This window comes from Zootoca vivipara, chromosome 8 (genome assembly GCF_965207765.1).
Source record: "Zootoca vivipara chromosome 8, rZooViv2.hap1.1, whole genome shotgun sequence".
NCBI lineage: Eukaryota > Metazoa > Chordata > Lepidosauria > Squamata > Lacertidae > Zootoca > Zootoca vivipara.
In genome coordinates, this window is record NC_142591.1 from 23,346,868 (window position 1) to 23,367,531 (window position 20,664).

The 20,664-nt window shown below is 42.3% G+C and overlaps 1 protein-coding gene across 2 annotated transcripts in view; it reads left to right on the forward strand.

Moving 5' to 3' along the window:
• EXOC2 (exocyst complex component 2) overlaps positions 1 to 16,974 on the forward strand; it is an 85,421-nt gene extending 68,447 nt beyond the window's left edge. For both annotated transcript variants that reach the window (XM_035126366.3, XM_035126367.3), the window contains exons 24-28: positions 9,658 to 9,713; positions 10,476 to 10,598; positions 12,845 to 12,906; positions 14,290 to 14,349; positions 16,262 to 16,974. In XM_035126366.3, coding sequence (XP_034982257.2) covers positions 9,658 to 9,713; positions 10,476 to 10,598; positions 12,845 to 12,906; positions 14,290 to 14,349; positions 16,262 to 16,355 — 395 coding nt within the window. In that variant the 3' untranslated portion in view covers positions 16,356 to 16,974. The remainder of the gene's footprint in view (positions 1 to 9,657; positions 9,714 to 10,475; positions 10,599 to 12,844; positions 12,907 to 14,289; positions 14,350 to 16,261) is intronic.
• Positions 16,975 to 20,664: the final 3,690 nt, after the last annotated feature.

Here is a 20,664-nt window from a genome sequence, read left to right on the forward strand (position 1 = left end):
AGCACAACCATAGCAGTGAATTCCTTTACTACATCAGAGTGTTCTCGGGCACTCTTCAGTTAACAGAGTTGGGTTCACCAGTAAGTTAAACTATGAAAACAGTTTATTGGTGGGCAACAGGAAAAGAACTTGGTTTGTTTGGGGGTCCCCCCCCCCCAAACACGTGACTTTAGTAGCTTTCAACATAATGTTTTTCGATCCATGGTTTTTTTGGTGGAGTTTTAGGTTTAAAAAAACCTTGGCTGGTGAATTGAATGTAAACCTTAGTCTGGAGCCAAGCTGTAATATTGGGAGATCGAATGATCCATTAACCAGTATAGCAGGGCCATTGTAATAGCAAACATTTCATTATTTTAAAATTTCTCTACACTCTGCTTAGCAATTTCAATTTAATGAAACACTTCACAATTTTATTAATGTTTGGATGAGATTAGAGCTCTGGACTTGTTCTGTAGCTTGGAGTGATTCAGAATTATTAAACCCTTAACTTTGAACTGTGAAAAATCTTCAGCTTTCCAGTTCTTTACTTCATTCATAAGGTTAGATAAGTTCCAAATGTTGAATTTTGAGCTGAGTGCCATAGCTCACACTAGAAAAACAAATCACTTTCCATTCTGCCACTTTCCCAAGTATATAAGATTATGGTTCATTTTGATGATGATTCTTTGGAAGTAGAAAATGAAGCGTGAATTGCTAAAAAACATTTAAAGGTGTGTATTAGGAAAGTTTTGTAGTTTCCCTCTGAGTGGAGTAAATAGGAAGCTACTTAAAAACCATGTAGCATATAGTGTGTAAAAGTATCCCATTTTTATCAAAGTATGCCAGTTCAATCCTTCTAAACTGCAATTTTGTCTTATTATCTTGTGGCATTTAATTAATTGTTTGCATCTCATTGGGCTCGCTATTAAAATCTTCAAACACATTGAGAGATGACATTCTTTTCAGGAAGCATAATATCTGAACAAGCATGATGAGATCTTAATAGGCTGCCAATGTTTGCGCAGACTTTAATGGATCCAGCAGTCTTGAGACAAGGATGGGTATTACAATTAGACTGCAAAAACCGAGGCTGCAATCCTACTCCTACTTACCTGGGAGTAAGCCTCATTTAAGTCAATAGTAAACCTGATAAGGATTGTGCTGTAAATAACTGAATGCACACAGAACAAGAGGGTCAGTTCACACATAAACTCCCATGGCCCAGTTCTCTCTTCCCCGAGATTCCTTGCACATGTGATTCCATGCAGACAATCCCCTTTGGACTGGAAATACATGTGTGCACTCTTGAGATTGAGCCATTGCATTTCCTTTGAATTTCTATGATCCCACACACCACACGTCCTTTCTGTGTGGGACAATATCGGGCATATATATAGCCTCTGTCTCTCATCAAAGGTTTTGGAATTAGGCTTCTGTAATCTCCATCACATTCCAGGCATTTCCCCCCAGATGAAGTCCTTTTTCAGATCAATGGATTCATTTTCTTATTTTTCTAAAAAGTAATATTCATAATGTTTGAGTGACAACCAAACTAAATTCATAAACATTGCATATCTCTAAGCCCATTCTTCATTTGCAAAATTGCTGTCATTTCATCTTGTAAAGGCTATGACAGGTTATTATTATGGCAACAGCTAACAGCTTTATGGATTTATAAGCGCCTATCACTTTTCAGCTAGTTTGTGTATTGAAGATTTTCATATATATTTTTATAAAATCGTAGTGATGGGGGGTTTTGAAGAAAATAACACCTTGCACCCAGTCGATGGTTTATGTTCATAAAAAGAAATAGTGGATTAAATGCCCAAACACTAAAGCATTATTTTTTGTTTTGTTTTGGTGGGTGGCACCTTTTTTAAAATAAAAAGTGGGTTAAAATTAAGATGTACCTATTACTGATATGTTTATGAATAAGCACTCTCTGCTTATAGAGTGGTGATGTAAAGTAGATATTTAAGTAACTTAGTTTATGTCTTTCAAACCGATGAAGACTGCTGATAGCATTTCAGAAATTGAATAGAGGCACCAGATTGGGGGAAAGAGGCATAGTTAAGCTCTTTGCATTTTCCATAGAGGTGCGTATCAAGAGAGATGGGTCCTCCAGCTCTTCTTGCCTCAAAAGAGCATGGCACCCATTCCCAGATTAAACCAGCCAGCAACCTGCATCTTTCATATGGTTTGCACTTGGGTGTATACTTGAGAAAGCAATTCCTGCTACTTGAAATGTTGCTTGCATTCACAAAATCATAGTGTTTGATCCGGCCAATAATAATAATAATAATAATGATAATAATGGTAAAGGGACCCCTGACCATTAGGTCCAGTCGTAGATAACTCTGGGGTTGCGGCGCTCATCTCGCTTTATTGGCTGAGGGAGCCAGCATACAGCTTCTGGGTCATGTGGCCAGCATAACTAAGCCACTTCTGGTGAACCAGAGCAGCACGCGGAAACGCCATTTACCTTCCCGCTGGAGTGGTACCTATTTATCTACTTGTACTTTGACGTGCTTTCGAACTTCTAGGTCGGCAGGAGCTGGGACCGAGCAACGGGAGCTCACCCCGTCACGGGGGTTCGAACCACCGACCTTCTGATCAGCAAGCCCTAGGCTCTGTGGTTTAACCCACAGTGCCACCCGTGTCCACATAATAATAATAATAATAATTTATTATTTATACCCCGCCCATCTGGCTGGGTTTCCTATGTGTGGGGGTAGAATTCCTCCCGCAGGACTTGTGCTGGCAGCAATGGGGAGTTGGTTTTTTCTGGCTCTCCCTGCGTTTCCTGTCGGAGGACCATCCAGAACTTCAGGGCAGGTGGTGCTGGGAGGGGGGGGGTTGAGATCTCTGCAGGAACTCAGTACCTCTTTGTGCAAAGTAGGAGCCTTTCTGCTTGCAGGAAAGCAATGAAAATCCCCTTGTTTTTAAAGCTCAAAGCAAGGAAAGAGAAAAGAACCCTGGGATATTTATAGCAACTGTTTTCTTCAAGTTATTTTTGTCAGGTTACAACTGCGTTAGAATTAAGGAGTTAAAAACAGGAAATGTGATTAAAGTGGTGGGTAGTCCCTCCAAAGACTTTCCAGGGCTGGCCTACATGTTCACATTTTATTTTTCTAGCTACTGCAATATCAAAGCAAAGTGATGCAGAGCACCTTGAGATCCTGCTATGATCGGTGGAGGAATGTTTCCATTAAAAGCAGGAAATGGCTCATAGAAGACAATACTTCCTTCCTCATGCAGATGATCACCATTCACTTCCAGTAAATGTTTTAAGCAAACTGTAACCTCTTCATTCTGGATTTCTTTGCATGTTGTTCAGGTTCTAAATTACAGTCAAGGTCAACCTAAACATGGCCACTCTAAATCTTTTTCCCCCCTTTGCTCTTGGAAAGTTTATTCTCTTGAAGAGGAACAAAATTATAATCAAGGGTCTGTGAGCATAAGTATGGAAGGTGGTGGCCGTACATTGCAATTATTAGCTTTATTCGTGTGGCACCGGTTTACAAATAATTGGCATATTCATAAAATCCCCATTTTGATTGTTCCATTTTCCAAGAAATTTAAAGAAACCCTTTTAAGGTTTTATAGTGCGGTCTTTCAGCCAAAGACGTCAGTGAGGTTAGTATCACAGCCTCAGATTTGACAAAGTGCTTCCTCTTTGACTCCCAGAGGCTGTACCAGTTGAAATTGTTGACACTTCAGAAAATCACATGCTCTTACTCTTTGCTTGATTGGAACGTGCTTGGTCCCTGTTCTCACAATCATTGCTATGGATTTGAATCGGCACCCTGATTCGGCATTGGTTGGCAAGGGTGCCACAAATTTGCAAGGGTGTCCCAGTCCATTCCAGGCATGGGGAACCGAGGTCTATTTTGTGTCCCCATTGTGCAGGAAAGCACAGGGAAGACCTGCACATTGCAGTTTTCTAGCAGCTGGCTGAAGCTAGAATGATTGCACAGTCACTGACATGATCATGGTCATCCTTCAAATGTTCTTTGGAGTAGTCTATTCTCCTTTGCCTTTGCTCAGCATTTCAGTCAAAGATACAGTTCTGGGGCAGATCCTGCCTTCAGTCCCCACCAGGCAAGACTGAATGCCCCTGGAAATGTGACCTTGTTGAAACACCCTTACCACCACATCCCAGTGTGGTTTAGAAAGAGCTGCTGCTTTGTCTTTGTATTTATTTCAGAGAACTCCTGCTGCTCCTCTTCAATTGTCAATGCAGAATTACTGCATGGATTCCTCCGCAAGGAAGATGCTTGCAAAGCCATGGAGCATGCAGTCCTGCAGGAGTAAATCGTTTTTAAAAAATAAAACACCCTTTAAAAAAAACCAACTACCTGTGCATTAGCTCTGCACCCCAAATTGATTTATGGCCAGATCTGAGTCAGGTCAGTTGTTCCCTGGGTCAGCCTGGGCCATGGCCCTGATGTCTGCAAAGAATAAATGCCAGATTGGGAGACCCAGAAAGTCAGCGCAGCCATACATTGCCCAGGGCAGAGGAGAATACTGTTGTAGTCAGGTCCTGCCTACAGACTTCCCATGGACATCTCCTTGGCCTCTCTGGGAACAGAATGCTGGGTGAGGTGGGCATTGATTTGATCCTGCAGGGCTGTTCTTTCGAATGCTGGGATTTAATTTGATTTTGCTAAAAGCTGCATATGAATAGTTCATTTTTGCTGGTGGCTTTCCAGGAGGCTGGCTGGTTGAGGAAAGCGTTCTGGATTGTTGAACGTTAGCCTGAACCTACAAGATGATTCTAATGTAATGCTATGCTACCTCCCCAGCCAGTAGTGTGGTATCTTAGTGAAGAATCAGGTGTGTTTTTCCCCCCTTCTCTCTCTGTCTCATCCATTTTCCTACTCAGGCGAATACAGCCGTCTATTTTGTGTGTCCCTGGGGAATTTCCCAGTCAGAGTTCTACCTTCTGCTAAACGAGTCAGAAGGCATGTGGGTGGGGACAGTTCTGTCAAATACCATGACATCAGATGTCTGTCTTTGTATTTAGAAGGTTATGGTTTTTATAACTTGCACCTTCATCAGAAATACCTTGTTCATCACTGACTGACAAAAAAAAACCCCACTTGATTTACAAGGCTTCCTTTTCTTTTAAGGCAGATAGGAAGACTTGATAATAACCCATGTCACAAAGCATAATAACCACAAGTTTTTACACTGACCTGCACATTAATTGGGAGTGGTATTCAACTCAGTTTTGCTCAGAATAAATCTGGTGAATTTGATCTAATTTAGTCGTGTTCGTTCATCTCCGTGGGGTCTACTCTGAGCAAATAGCACCCTTTCTGCACCTCAAGGTGTGTTGCCTCCACCTCTGTTTATTTTCTTCTTTTCTTTCATTTGGGGGGGGGGATGGAAAGACTCATATTCTCTGTTCCTCTTCGCTGAACTGGGGAAATGGCACATGAAATTGACAAGATGGCTTTAGAGCTCTTAGTGCCATGAAGAGTAGTGTGACAATAATTTGCACCACAGGAAGTACCTCAAGAGGTGCTGTGATGCCACAAAAAATACCTCTCACTTTCAGCTCTGGAAGAGACTTCTGCTTGGAACCCAGGTTCCCCAGCTCATGGGGTCTTTGGGCTCCCAGCAGTGTGGTATTCCAGTTGTATGGGTGGTGCTTTAAAAAAAATCACCCTGCCACATGTATGATGTGCATTTCATGAGCTGTATATATAAAAAGCCAATGCAATTCTGGGCTGCATCAATAGGAGTATAGCATCTAGATCTAGGGAAGTAATAGTACCACTGTATTCTGCTCTGCTCAGACCTCACCTGGAGTACTGTGTCCAGTTCTGGGCACCACAGTTCAAGAAGGATACTGACAAGCTGGAACGTGTCCAGAGGAGGGCAACCAAAATGGTCAAAGGCCTGGAAACAAGGCCTTATGAGGAACGGCTTAGGGAGCTGGGTATGTTTAGCCTGGAGAAGAGAAGGTTAAGGGGTGATATGATAGCCATGTTCAAATATATAAAAGGATGTCATACAGAGGAGGGTGAAAGGTTGTTTTCTGCTGCTCCAGAGAAGCGGACACGGAGCAATGGATTCAAACTACAAGAAAGAAGGTTCCACCTAAACATTAGGAATAACTTCCTGACAGTAAGAGCTGTTCGACAGTTGAATTTGCTGCCAAGAAGTGTGGTGGAGTCTCCTTCTTTGGAGGTCTTTAAGCAGAGGCTTGACAGCCATATGTCAAGAATGCTTTGATGGTGTTTCCTGCTTGGCAGAGGGTTGGACTGGATGGCCCTTGTGGTCTCTTCCAACTCTATGATTCTATACAGGTGAAACACATAAAATTAGAATATCATCGAAAAGTGCATTTATTTCAGTGATGCAACTTATTATTTTTTATTTTAATTTTAATTTTTACAAATGCTTTCTTTTGGAAATTCCACAGTAATTAAACAAATAGTTACAATAATACAAAAATAAACATCACTATTACATTTCATTAATTACATTCCTTTTATAATTGGCCCACCTAACGACAAATAATTACAATTACAACAAATATCTTGCTTTGCATGTCATGCATCTATCTCGCATATTGGTTTCACCTTTTAAGTTGCATTACTGAAATAAATGCACTTTTTGCCGATATTCTAATTTTCCGAGTTTCACCTGTATATGAGACAGATTTGGACCACACAAATTTGACATAGACTTTCCTCAGAGAAATGTTGGAGGGTATGGTTAACGCTCATGTCATGGGCTGGGTACAGAAGGCCACAAAGTGAACCAGGCTTCAGGAGTTGATACGTGAGGCTAGTTGAAAGAGAATTGGGGAAGGTTTTTATTTTTCCCTTCAGAAGCTGTACGTGCTAGCACACAACTCCCAACCATACTAGGAGAGTGACTGCAGAAAGGGCTCTCTTGCTCCTGAAGCACCCATAACTCAGTGCATTTGAATAAAACATATGTCTTTTGCAAATTGGCAAGCAGTGCTATTTCACTTTTCAAAGTGGTTTGAGGGCTTTTGGTCTTGGATGTGTAGGTAAACTACAGGTCTCTTTTCAAAGGGAAGTGCCGGTTGTACTTCCTAATTCAGCCAGCGTTGCTCATCATATCTTCAGACTGGGCAAACCTCAAAGAGCTTAACAGACAGGGAAATTAGAGTTGAGAAAGAATTCTTGCTTTTCCTGTTCTCTTGGCAGCATTTAACTCCGTTCTTTGAGCTCTTTGTTCTGGAGGCTATGGAGGGGGTTCTAGTGTTTGAAGTTCATGCCCTCTTTGAATTCATCCCAGCTTTCTGTTGAATGTGTTTTGGCATTTGAAGGTGGTAATTTGCTGGAATTATTAGAGGAAAAGTTCTTACACTCCCAGACTGCCTCCGATAGTCCTGTGCTTAGGATGGGGGCTGCAAGAGAAACTTTAATTAACCTCCTAACATAAATCCGTCTCACCCAATAACCCATTTCTGATACCTCAGAGCACAGTGAAGAACACAAAACTTTAGAGAGCATTCCTTCTCTGTGCCCTAACCAGGCACTCACTTCACATAATTTTAAATTTTATTGTTTAAAAGCACAAAGATTAAAAGCACAAATATACAAAAAATAAAATAAACCAGGCACTCACTTCAAATAATAAAACATCCAGCCTTTTTTGCAATGTGATTTTGTTCCTACAATTATTCTGTGGAGCCTATTTCAGATTTTTACTCCTTTCTTAGTTCCTGTGTCCCACTTTCTATCTCTCTCTTTATCCAGTAAAGGAAGGGGTTTTATCCAGCTCTTGTCTCTACTTCCCTGCAGTGAAATCTTGTGGAATTCCCAAGTTCAGGTCAACAACTCTGGGGAACCTTTCCTAAAAAAAGGTCAACCACTTTTGCGTGTCCCCTCCCCCTTAAAAAGGTTGACAGCTCTGGGGAACGGGGGGTGGGGTGCCTGCCAGAGGGATCTTTGCACCACAGCGCCGGATATGCTTAAGACGGCCCTGTCCACAGTCACTTACAGACTCATTGTTAAAACCGTGTTTATGGAAGACAATCTTACTCAGCTACGAGTGATCGCCAAAGAAGAAGACAGTAGGGGTCCCTTAGGGTATGGCTCCAACCATTGTTGCACCAGTGATTTTGACTTTTAAAAATATAATTCATCTTTTTTTATTTTGATTTAGTTTACTGCAGGGGTCCCCAGACTTACCGGGCTTTGGGCCGGAGGGCAGGGGAGTGCGCGCGCAGCGGGCCGGAGGGCGCGGGAGTGCGCGCCCGTGCGCATGCGCACACGCACACGGTCGGGAAAAATCGCCGAAAATCGCTTGTGCGCATGCGTATGGGCCTCCCCCGACCCGGAAGTGCATCGGAAATGACCTCTTCTGGGTCGGGAGAGGCCCATACGCATGCGCACAAAGGATTTTCGGCGATTTTTTGCCGATTTTGAAGATCGCCGTCGCGCGCCGTAAGAGCGGGCGGTGGGCGGCGGGGGTCGTCGCGGGCCGGATTGGGAGGCCAATTGGGCCGCATCTGGCCCGGGGGCCGTAGTTTGGGGACCCAGTTTACTGGGACACCCAGATGAAAGACTGGTTTTGAAATGTTTATCAGACAAGATCCTATATATTACTAAGTGCATGTCTAACTCAGCTAGTTGACACTGTTACCTAAATGGAACAAATAGTACAATATTCTTGCTTCTCTTGTCAATTGTGCTCTGTATTTGAATGAACAGGTCACATGACTGTAATTAAGACTAACTGATTCACAGTTCATCTTCGTTTCTGCTTTCCCCAGAATAATATCTTTCCATTCTATTTATAAACCATCACTGACGTTATTGTGGCACGTTTTATTTTTCTCATTCTAAACTCGGCTTATCTCCCTCCATTGTAAAGAACCATTTGAATGCTAAACAAACCCATGCACTCTCAATGCTTTTCACCAAACTCTTTAAAACATTCACAACTGAGCGACAGAAATATATGTACGGTATAAGCAAATGTGAATAAATATATTTGCTATGTTAACACACAAGCTCAAAGTGGTTTATCAGCTTGTTAGACTTTTTCTTTATATTTATTGGTAACTAGTAAAATATTGGTTCTGTTGAAATAAATGCTGAACATTTCATGGACTTTGTTTTTAGCTTGATTTCACTGTGCTTAGTGCCGCAAGCTTTTTGGGCTGTTTGATTGCAGTTGTCTGCTCAACCCTTGTCATGAGCTACATTTGAAGTCACCAGCATAGAAATGAGATGGTTGTTATTGCCAGTGATTCCTGCAATCCTGTTTTCCAAGCTCATATTTCTCTTTAATAATAGAAAGATCTATTTAATAAGACAATCGCAGTTGACAGTTGCCTTTTATTTAATAGTATTTGAAAAAGCGACAAAAAAAACCACGCACCCCTTGATGCTATTTTGAAGAGGAGGGAACAAGGGATGCCAGACGAGACTAGGAACTTCTGGCTTCTTTAACCTTTTGTGTAAGGAAATGTGCCTTTCTCCATTTCACTTTCAAAAAGGAAATAGATTATAGTGGTGTGGTTGGGAGAAGTTTTCATTTTCTATATGCTGGTATCGTGGTCAACTTTGTACCTGTTACAGGATAAAGAGGCCTGCATGGCACGGATAATCATGTCAAGTGATATTTCAGCATAACAGAATGAAAATCACCAACTATTTTGTTGTTGTTGTTTTTTAATTACAGGTGTCAGGAACTATCTGAAGGAAGCCTTAGTTCACATCATTGCTGTGCATGCCGAGGTAAGGCTATTTCAGACTATCTATGATGAGTGTTGATGTGTTTAAAGCAAAACATATCAGCGGAACCGGAAGTTCAAGAAAAGCAGGCCTTTTCCAGTGCCAGAAAATCATTCCAAAGAAATATTAGCCTGGAGTTTGCTCTGTTGGTATTCCGTTTGTGACTTGTGAGCAGGCCCTGGCCTTTGGTGGGCTTTGCCAATAGCACTTCAACCATATTTTAGAGAAGATGGCAGAAGAAGAAGGCCTGATCTGGATAGAATAGAAGCACTCCTTTTTGAGGCTGGCATGACACTGGTCATTGCAAGTGCTCACTTACTTCACTTTTTAAAATACATATTTTGGATCACTTACGGTCGGCAGGTATTGGGCTGCTTCTGCATGACCTGTTCATTGAGCATTTATCCCAGCTTGTTTGCAGGGAGACCAGATGCTGATAGCATCCTTCTGATTTGTTTGTGCGGAGGTTGGATGGTGCGGTGTCAAAGCAAGGGTTAATCCCACACTTTTCCAGGGCATTTCTCCATCACTTTCCTTACAGCAAAAAAAGTATTTTGGGGGAGTTGGTTTGTTGCACAAGACCTCCCCTCCCAGGCTGTTATAATCGTGCAACACAAATTTGCCGCTGTGCGATTGAGTCCCATCCAAACATGGGCGCACCTTTAGACAGGAGAAAAGGTCTTAATGCCGACAAGGCTTTTGGAGGGAGAAAGCGATTCCAGCTTTTGAGCTTTCGGTTGTATAATTTTAATTTGAAACCTGCAGGTATTTGCCATTTCTAAAGAGCTCGTCCCCCGAGTGCTGTCGAGGATTGTCGAAGCAGTCGCCGAAGAACTCAGCAGGCTAATGCAGTGTGTTTCATCCTTCAGCAGAAATGGTGCTTTGCAGGTAACTGAATTCTATGAGTGGCGGGCACGGTGGGGGGGGGGAATGTAAGTTTTTGAACACAATTAAGTCCTGTTCAGATGTTTGTATATTGTATCCGTGGAGGGGGCACTCCCTCTACCACCAACCTGCATTGAGCAAGAAGTTCAGAAGGAGGTTGTAAGTTGGGGTTGCCATACGTTCGGATTTTCCCAGACATGTCTGGGATTCCAATGACGGAATTAGCGTCTGGGGGAATTTTGGGAAATCGGCAGAATGTCAGGATTTTTGTGTCTGAATTTTTGCTTCTTGAAATACGGCAAGTGCATTTAGCTGAACGTGGTTACAGTCCTTTTCACAATCTGAAACCCTGCTTGATCGGGGTTTGCAACCACAGACCACTGGCTAACTGTGTGCAGCTGAACACACAACTTTAAGACCTTTTCTTGCTACGTGGAAAGGTCAGGAGTTTGAGGAGGTGTGGGCAGCCTCCAACCCCCTGCACAGATACAGGGATCTCACCTAGACGTCTCCACATCCTCACCAGTTGGGAATTCCAAAAATTCATGACAGTTAAGCTGCTATTAAATGAATGCACATTTGCAGTGCATGTAAATAGACATATATGTTTTAGAAGCCTGCAGCAAGCAAGTCGATGTAAAAATGATCAAGTGTAGTTTCCAGGATGGAAGGGTGCTGTAGATTCATTTCTGAAGAAGCATCGGTGTGTCTGACACCCACACAAAGTTATTGCATTATGACGTGCAAATTATTGTTTTTCTAAGTGTATCAAACCATGTCAGACTGCCTGGGGAGACTGAACTCTTTCTATGATCAAATTTTGCTCTCTAACAATTTGGATTCATTTAGCCAGAGCTCAGTTTTCTTGATTCACTAACATCCCAAGAAAGTTAGGAATTTAAACATTTTTAATAGCATATCGCAAATTGCGGAGAAGATAGTGAAGCCAACCTCCATCTTACTTCATGGGCTTCATTAGAACTAGAATATCTAGCTGGAAGTCTTATCTAGCAGTGTGATATTTGCTGATCCTTTTAGTTTAACAGTAAGCACTTAAGCACACCACAGTTTGTCACCTTTTGTAATTACATTACGCAGGGTTTGCATATGAAAGAGGACTATGCAAGACCCCACCCACTTTTGACTCTGGCCCTGCCCACCACTGGCATGTAGCCCTCAAAGCAATGTGTCCTTCAACAGTAAAAAGAATCCTCCCCTTGCAACTATCAGGCATGCCTTCTCTTCTCTGCTTCAGCATAATCTTGCTATCCAAGCTATTGGATAAAGGGGCAAAGGAAGAGGGTAGATTTTTTTAAAAAAATGTTCTATTGCAAGATCAGTAGCGGGGCTATATAGGCAATTACTATAGGTACGAACATGAGTTTGACCAAACTGCGTGAGGCAGTGGAAGACAGGAGTGCCTGGCGTGCTATGGTCCATGGGGTCATGAAGAGTTGGACACGACTAAACGACTAAATAACAACATAGGTATATAAGGCCATTTATCCCTTCATCCTTCCCCAACCTAGTGCTCTTCTGATGTGCTGGACTACAACATTCATTAGTTCGAGCCAGTGTTGCTAGTTGTGATCAGGGATGATGGGAGTTGTAGTCCAAAAACATCTGAAAGGTGAAGAAGGCTAACATAAATGAACTTCTTAAAATCACTGAATATAAAACATGTGAAGGAGTAGAGAGGAGCCTGTTGTTGTTGCTACTGTTCAGCAGCCAGAAACCGGGGGGGGGGGGGGGAGGGAGGGAGAGAGAGAGAGAGAGAGAGAGAGAGAGAGAGAGAGAGAGAGAGAGAGAGAGAGAGAGAGAGAGAACAAGATGCATATTGACAGACTTCACCCTTTTGCACTTCCTTCCTCTTTGGTGGCACTGTATATTAAGAGGCCAGAACCTCCCTGGTAAGAATAAATGCAAGCACTTTCCAGGACTTTTACTTTACGTTTACAGGGTGGGGGTAGGGGACTTTAAGAAACTATATTTGCAAACTTATCCTGATAGTCAGATTTGGTTTAATTCATTTCCAGGACTTCCCAGATCTCCTGTTGGCTTTACAGCTGTTTCGGGACTGATGTTTCCAGCACAGGAAACAAATTTTCGGTGAAGTGTTCTTAACTTTTTGCCTCCTCCTGCTGCACCACCAGCAGCATTGTTTTGCTTATGCAGCCAAACCTTGTGAAATCAGATTCTGAAGCTATAAATACACACTTGCTTGATTTTTGAACATTTATGTCCTCCAGGCCCGGCTTGAAATCTGTGCACTGAGAGATGCAGTGGCTGTGTTCCTTACATCTGAAAGCAAGTAAGTAGAAAAGTAAGAAGTTCAGCAAATGTGCACAAAGGTGAAAGGAGCCTATGCCAGGCATCCCCAAACTCTGGCCCTCCAGATGTTTTGGACTACAATTCCCATCATCCCTGACCACTAGTCCTGTTAGCTAGGGATCATGGGAGTTGTAGGCCAAAACATCTGGAGGGCCGCAGTTTAGGGATGCCTGGCCTATGCTGTTGTATCCTCACCTCCTGAGTAGCATAGTCTTAACAACAAGGATTGAGCCTCTTTCTTGGGTAGCAGACAAGCTTCTTGAAGCAATGACATCACCATTGGGGAGAAGCTCCCCCTGGCCACATGAGCCACTCTCACTCATTTTTGAGAACTCCCAACCAAGGGATCCCCAATCAGTTGTCCTGTTCATTTTAGAGATTACACAGATGCCCTCGGTCAAGAGGAGTTAGGCTCTAGCTGAGCTCCATCATTCCTCTTCTTTTTCATTGATTGCTACCACACATTAGCAAAGCAACGGGAGCTGCAATTTTGAACCAATTGTGAGGTCTTGCTGGTTAGGTAGAGTTCCTGGAATTGAAGTTTCTTCCCCTGGCAGCTGCTGCTCTTCAGCAGCAGAACCACAAATTACACTGTGCTAAGGGCTATAGTTTCAAGCAACGCATATAGACTGTTCGTAGCTGAGTTTTGCATAATTTTGAAAGCGTGTTACCTCTTACCCTGCTCTGCAAATGTCTAGCAGAGATTAAAAATTACTTGGCCTTGGCTGAAACAGTCGGCAGTATGGTTCCTATTAGGCTCCCTTTCCCTTTCTCCCTTTCCCTTTAGGCTCCATCAAGAACAGAAACGAGAGAGCCTGTGTGTTCATTTGTTTTGACCAGTTGGGTGCAACTGTTATGAACTTTTCTCTCCCATGAAAGCAGGAGCCGTAACATGTCGCCTTCCTGGTTCTTTCTGTGAATGACCCCTGCGTGTTATTAAAATAATAATAATAATCTGTCATTTATTAAAAGGATTAGATGTGGAGGAATTCATAGAGAGCAGCTAGTTTTCAAAGCAAATGGAGAAAAGGCTTCATAATCAAAATAACAAATGAAACAGGGAGCGGGAAACGGCTAAAGTTTTAAGCTTCTTTTCATGGAGCGAAATGCAGTCGCATGCATGCACATATGTGCATTTCTACATGTGCACTGAATGCTAGCTACGTACTGGAAAGTGTTGTAAATTGAGGCATTTTATTATGATGTTAATTTTAGAGGGTAAATGTTTGTATTGTGGAAATGCATAACTATACAACCTGCATAGTTGAAAAATGAGTCTATGCTTAAAGCATGGATATAGGTTTGGGAATGAAAAGGTCATTGTAGACCTCGGATACAATCGGTGTGTGTTTTAATGTTACAGCTCAAGCTTTAAGCAAGCTTTGGAAGCCTTGCCCCAGCTGTCAAGTGGTGGAGATAAAAAGTAAGTTTATGCCCCCTTCATAAGTTAGAAAAAGTGTTCTATGAACAGTATGGTGGTTAAAATGTTCCATGATTGATATTTCATAAGGTGAGTCCAAGAAGTAACCACCTTGCTGGTGGTTAAAGTGGTGATGTCTCTCTTACGATCCTTTTCTGCACACACGTTCAGTATCATCGTGATGCCGTTCGTCTTTGAATGCACTCCGTGGGTCAACTTAGTCGAAGGCAGAGGTGGGGAAACTGGAGGTCTGAAGAGCTACATTTGGGCCTCAGGCCTAACGTCTGCCACTCCTGACCTGCTAATTTAGTTCAGCACCACACAAGCAGTATCAGGAATATGATCTTGTCCTTCCCACATCCGAACGCGACACCCTGTCCACTTAACCAAACTGCCACCAAAAAGCCCGTATCTTTTTTAATTTTCCCGTTGCGCCTAAGTGATGCCAAGAGGGAAGTTTCCTTTTAGATGCTGGGAGGTCAACACACTTACATTTCCAGATGTAACTTTGGGATTTGGTTTGCCTCCAGCAGCTTCAGTGCTGAACTCCGAGCAGCAATTGGCATACAAAAACGCTTGAGTTTCTTCCAGAACGCAGCTGGCAGACTTAAGGGTTATATTCCCTCTTCCTTATTCTTTGCCCTCATACACTGCTGTTGCATCTGCAAGCTTGCTGCACACTTCTTTTAATGAATTCACATTTATGGAATGATTTAGACCTGTTCGTGTTGCCAGTGACATATTATATTTAATATTGACTTATTAAGTATTTGCCTGTGTGTGGCTGCCCTGCTAGTACCTGTTCCTGCAGGGTGTTATTGAGGAAGTAGATACTGACATGTTTATGTCTTTTCCTTGCTGGCCCTGGCACAGATTATACAGCTGTGGAATTTACTGCCGCTATTAAACGCTGTGTTTTTTTCAAAAGGAAATTGGTGGTGGCTGCCTAACGACTAGCTCAACATTTTTTTAAATACAAAATTATGTGGTTTCTTCCCTTTTCTTTCCTAGAGTTTTGAGGGTTTTACTGATCCTTTCAAAAATGCACACACAAGTGTGCGTGCATGTGCGTGCACACAAAAAAATTATGCTTACCACCTAAAGGCTTTGCTTTATCATAGGTATCTGGCAATCTGAGAATGTTTATTGAATATTTGATTTAACTAATGAGTAAACATTGCAATCAAAGAGAAAGGAGCCCAAACAACAGGGTTTCAGTTTCTGGTTGTGCCACGCAGTGAGGTTATGTAGGCTAATCCCATTGTCTGTCTGAATTTCCTCAAGCTGTTGCAACTTCAAACACACACGCATGCTAAAAAGATCTGCGAGCCTGCAAAACGAGACGTAAGTTCTATGACAGGAATGGAGAATATGACCACAGTTCCCATCACCCCTGACCATCAACTTATGCTGCCTAGGGCTGATAGGGCTGATAGGAGTTGGAGGCCACAGGGTCTGCAATACTCATTGTGATTCACTTCAGTGTAAGAATCAAGGACACTATTTAAGAACCCGGAAGAAGCAGCCATTTTGCCCATGTTTCAAACCATGGGTTATACTGGGGGGGGGGTTCCATTTTATTGTTAACACATCAGAAAACAGGTCATTGAACCTTGCTATGAGTCTTCCCCCACCGAGAAAACTTTGTGAGTGTCCCATGAAACTTAAACTAGCACTCCTAGTAAGCATGCGTAGCAAATTAGGCATATATAAGATTGTTTCACATGTGTATGCAATGCACTGCATTTTTTACTATTAAATTTATACCTCATACTCCAAAAGAGCCCACAGGCAGCAATTTGTGGCACAATGTATTTCTGATTCTGCCTTAATCCCCCCTGTATATGAAGTTTGTTGGTTCTGTCCATGACCAAAATACTGTGCAAAACCTCAAGAGCATTTTCCTTTCAAACAGGTTGCTAGAAGAGCTACTGAATGTATTCAAGAGTAGCATGCAGTTGCAGCTCACCTGCTTTCAAGCTTCTTCTTCCACAATGGTGAAGACATAAGGCAACTCTGAAATGTAATCGCGTTAGGAAAAGGAAGCAGTATCAATCCTGATAAAAATTGCCTTTTCTTGTCTATGTGCTACTGTATTTTAATTGCCGACAAGTGTAACTATGTTGGTCCACTTGTGTGAATTGTGTCTCTTGAATCCAAACTCCAGAGGTTAAAAAGATTTGCCCATCTTCCATTGCCAGAAAGAATGTCTAACAGAAGCTTTCTTGGTTGGCGGTTTGTCTTGAAAATAGGCCAATTGCAATTTTCTATATGGTAATTTACCACAGTACATGTGTTCGGCAAGCCAATTATCCTATCAAACAAGGAGGAGAATTTTCCTGCCTCCCCATGTTTCTAATTAACTACAGAAATGTGGTAAAATTCTCCAGTTTATTGACTTACCGGGTGGCAACATGCTCATCAGGGTTATCATCTATATTCGCCAACAGACCTCTCGGTTTTACTTACCCCATTTGCCAGCTTTTGTAATGATCTGTTTCAACCAGAGAACACGCTGCAACTTTCATGTCAGCAAATGATCAAGTGGCTTTATTATTATCCAGGAGTTGGATGACAAAGAATGTACTGAAATGCTGCTGTCTAATAAATATAAGTGTGTACTCGTGATTGAATGTGTGTTAAAGTTAGATGGCAGGAACAAAACACACTCACACTCACATAGACACTTAAAGGTGAAACTCGGAAAATTAGAATATCGTCAAAAAGTGCATTTATTTCAGTAACGCATCTTAAAAGGTGAAACCAATATATGAGATAGATGCATGACATGCAAAGCAAGATATGTCAAGCCTTTATTTGTTGTAATTGTCATTAGGCGGGTCAATTATAAATGGAATATAATTAATGAAATGTAATAGCGATGTATATTTTTGTATTATTGTAACTATTTGTTTTATTACTGTGGAATTTCCAAAAGAAAGCATTTGTAAAAAATTTCGACGATATGCTAATTTTCCGAGTTTCACCTGTATTTTTCAAAGTTAAAAATATGGACAAAACTCCAGAGGCTCAGTTTGGAGGTTACACATCTTCCACAAACTACAACGTTGCTTTCAGGCCTGGATGATACCAAACCATTTGCCAGAACCCACCAGGTTGGGGCAGCCGCTAGCCTCTCCCTCACACTTAATTCATGAGTAGTGGTGGCTCTATAATGTGTTAGAGACCTGGGCCCTTGTTTGGTTTCCCCTGTCAGTTGCTAAGTCCATTCTGGAGAGTTAGGCACCATTTTGCATGAGTGAGGCTTACCAGGCAGCGGAGACCATGGAGCTGTAACTGGATAGGATAGCCAAGCAATAAGGGTGTACTTTGTTTTTCACACGTGGCTTCTCCATTTTTGGCTCTCTCATTTTGTTAAATAAACCATGACACAGTGTAATATGTCATGTTGTTGTTCATCTGAGATTGTGTTTACCTAATTTCAAGACCTTCTAAGCCAGGCATAGGCAAACTTGGCCCTCCAGATGTTTTGGGACTACAACTCCCATCATCCCTAGTAATAATAATAATAATTTATTATTTATACCCCGCCCATCTGGCCGGGTTCCCCCATCCACTCTGGGCGGCTAGCTAACAGGACCAGTGGTCAGGGATGATGGAAATTGTAGTCTCAAAACATCTGGAGTTTGCCTATGCCTGATTCTAAGCAGTAGGCGATTGTTACCGTATTGGCCCGAATATAAACCGCACCCGCAAATTAGCCGGTGGCTCAGGGGAGGCTTGGGAGCCGCGGTCGGGACAGGTGCCGTTGTCCCGCACCCCCGACATCCATCGTGTTGTAAGGTCACGGATATAAGCCGCACTGTAACTTTTCACAATAGGAATTTTTTTTGGGGGGGGGAGTGCAGCTTATATTCAGGCCAATACGGTATGTAAAACCTTGGGATTCAAAGGAGGTGTATTTTCTTTTCCCCACCTTGCATTTCTGCCCACCATCCAGAAAGAGAAATGGAGAAGGCAACTGCTTCCTCTTCTCTCCCATTACCTACACCACCCCAGCATAGAGTTCTGCAGGTATGTCAGGGAAACAAAGGGCTTTGGGTCTGGTGGATCATGGCCCTAACACATCCAGTCCTTTCCTCCCCTGCTCTAGAACATCTGCATCACGGGTAGGCAAACTAAGGCCCGGGCGCCGGATCCAGCCCAATCGCCACCTAAATGCAGCCCGCGGACGGTCCAGGAATCAGCGTGTTTTTACATGAGTCGAATGTGTTCTTTTATTTAAAATGCATCTCTGGGTTATTTGTGGGGCATAGGAATTCGTTCATTTCCCCCCCTTCAAAATATAGTCCGGCCCCCCACAAGGTCTGAGGGACAGTGGACCGGCCCCCTGCTTTCAAAGTCTGCTGACCCCTGATCTACAGCAACAGTCCTCTCCAGAAATGTGTCATCCCACAGGCAGCAGCACTTGCACTACTTCCTGAAGTGCTTCCGCTGGCTGCCTGGGTTGGGGAGGCTCGTAGCCTGAAGTCAAGAAAATCCCCAACACCTCTTCCCCACAATGAGAGTCTATTGGCAACAGTTATATTATAGGATAAGGGTGCCCTACATGCAGATTTACAACAACAAAAGCCTGTCGATTACCGGCAGCCTTGTTGATGGGAAGTAATATAACAGTGCACCCAAAAGACTGAAAAGAACTCTAATTTTACTCATCTTTTTGAATGCTATGATTCAAAGTCCTGGAAAAGGTCCTTGAGTTCATTAAGTCCATCTTCTGCCCTAAAGCAGGATTCTGCACGCACAACTCCTGTGTTAAGCATGATTGCTCTCATCCTGCCGTCTCACAACATGGATTTTCTTCTAGTTTTATTAACATTAGAGATGATTAAACGCATGTTAGGTCAGATTCATACTGTAAGTGAAGTCCTAGATGTTAAGTACTAAAAAGTGACAGAATCATTCAATCCTTTTCTGTTGATTTGTTTGATTGTGTCCTGCGAACAAAACTAAAAATAGTTCACACATTCCTTTTATGTGCTTTTAACAGTAAGACCAGAAATAGAGCTGCCTTTCTTACCCCAATCCTAAAATGTAGCTATACTAATTAATTCCTCCTCTCTTCCCAAATTTCAAAAGTGTGTGTGTGTGTGTGTGTGTGTGTGTGTGTGTGTGTGTGTGTTTTGGGAGTACTTTAGAGTCTGCCATTTTAAAAAAAAGGTCTAATAATGGATTTGCTGCTGACCAACTTGTATGTCAGGGCAGAGCTTGGAAAGTTTGTTCAGTTCAAGTTCAACCTTTCGGCAAAAGATTTTCTGTGTTCCAAATACAACAAGTTGCCTTTTAGGAGTATAAAATATACCGGTACTTAAGACAAAGAAAACACCAAAACACACAGGGAAAGGTGAATTAATTTTTTTCTAACAATTACCGGTATTATATTTAAGCTTCGAGGCCCAAATACAAGTCAAAAGCATAACAAACACCCATAAGAGAATAAAGTTGAAGATGAATTAGAAATCGTTCTGCAACCAAGTGATTATAATTCAAGTTCAATTCACCTGGCAATTGTGGAACCTACTTTCAGGGGTGGTTTTGAAGTTTTTCAATGGATTCTGTGAACCTTGTTAAACTGAACTCAGTCATTCCATGCGCTGGTCAGGGGTGGGGAACCAGATGTTGGCCTAATAGCTCCTATAATTCTTGACCGTTGGCCATGCTGGTTGAGGCTGATAGGAGCTGGAATTCAACAACATCTGGAGGGGCACAGGTTCCCCGTCCCTGATATATGTCAAGATGTGCACCAACACAAATCATAAAACACTACAAATGTTTTAATTGGTTCAGAAGAATGTAATTAATTCACAAAATATATGCTATACACTTTATCAGCAGGAATGTAGCCAGTTATTTAATTACACTTTGTTCAACAACAAGGAAGTCCCATAACAGATCCAGGCTAATAATAAACATCCATTTTTTGTGAGCATACAAATATCTGTTCTCTGTACTTACCCTGCTTTAGCTATCATGGTACGCCTTGGGTCTGGTGGCCTTTGGACTGATCCTGCATGGTTCTTCTTAGGCTGGCCGAGAAATTCGATTCATGGAAGATGTGGCTATCAATGCATACTGGTTCTGATGACTATATTCTACTTCTAGTTACTGTGTAATAAAATGGGAGAGGATTTGTGGTCTTGATATTTGCTTGTTAGGCATCTGGTTGGCCACTATAGAAAACACAATGCTGGGTTGAATAGCCCTCTCATTTTCATCTTCTATTCCAGGCATCCCCAAACTTCGGCCCTCCAGATGTTTTGGACTACAATTCCCATCTTCCCCGACCACTGGTCCTGT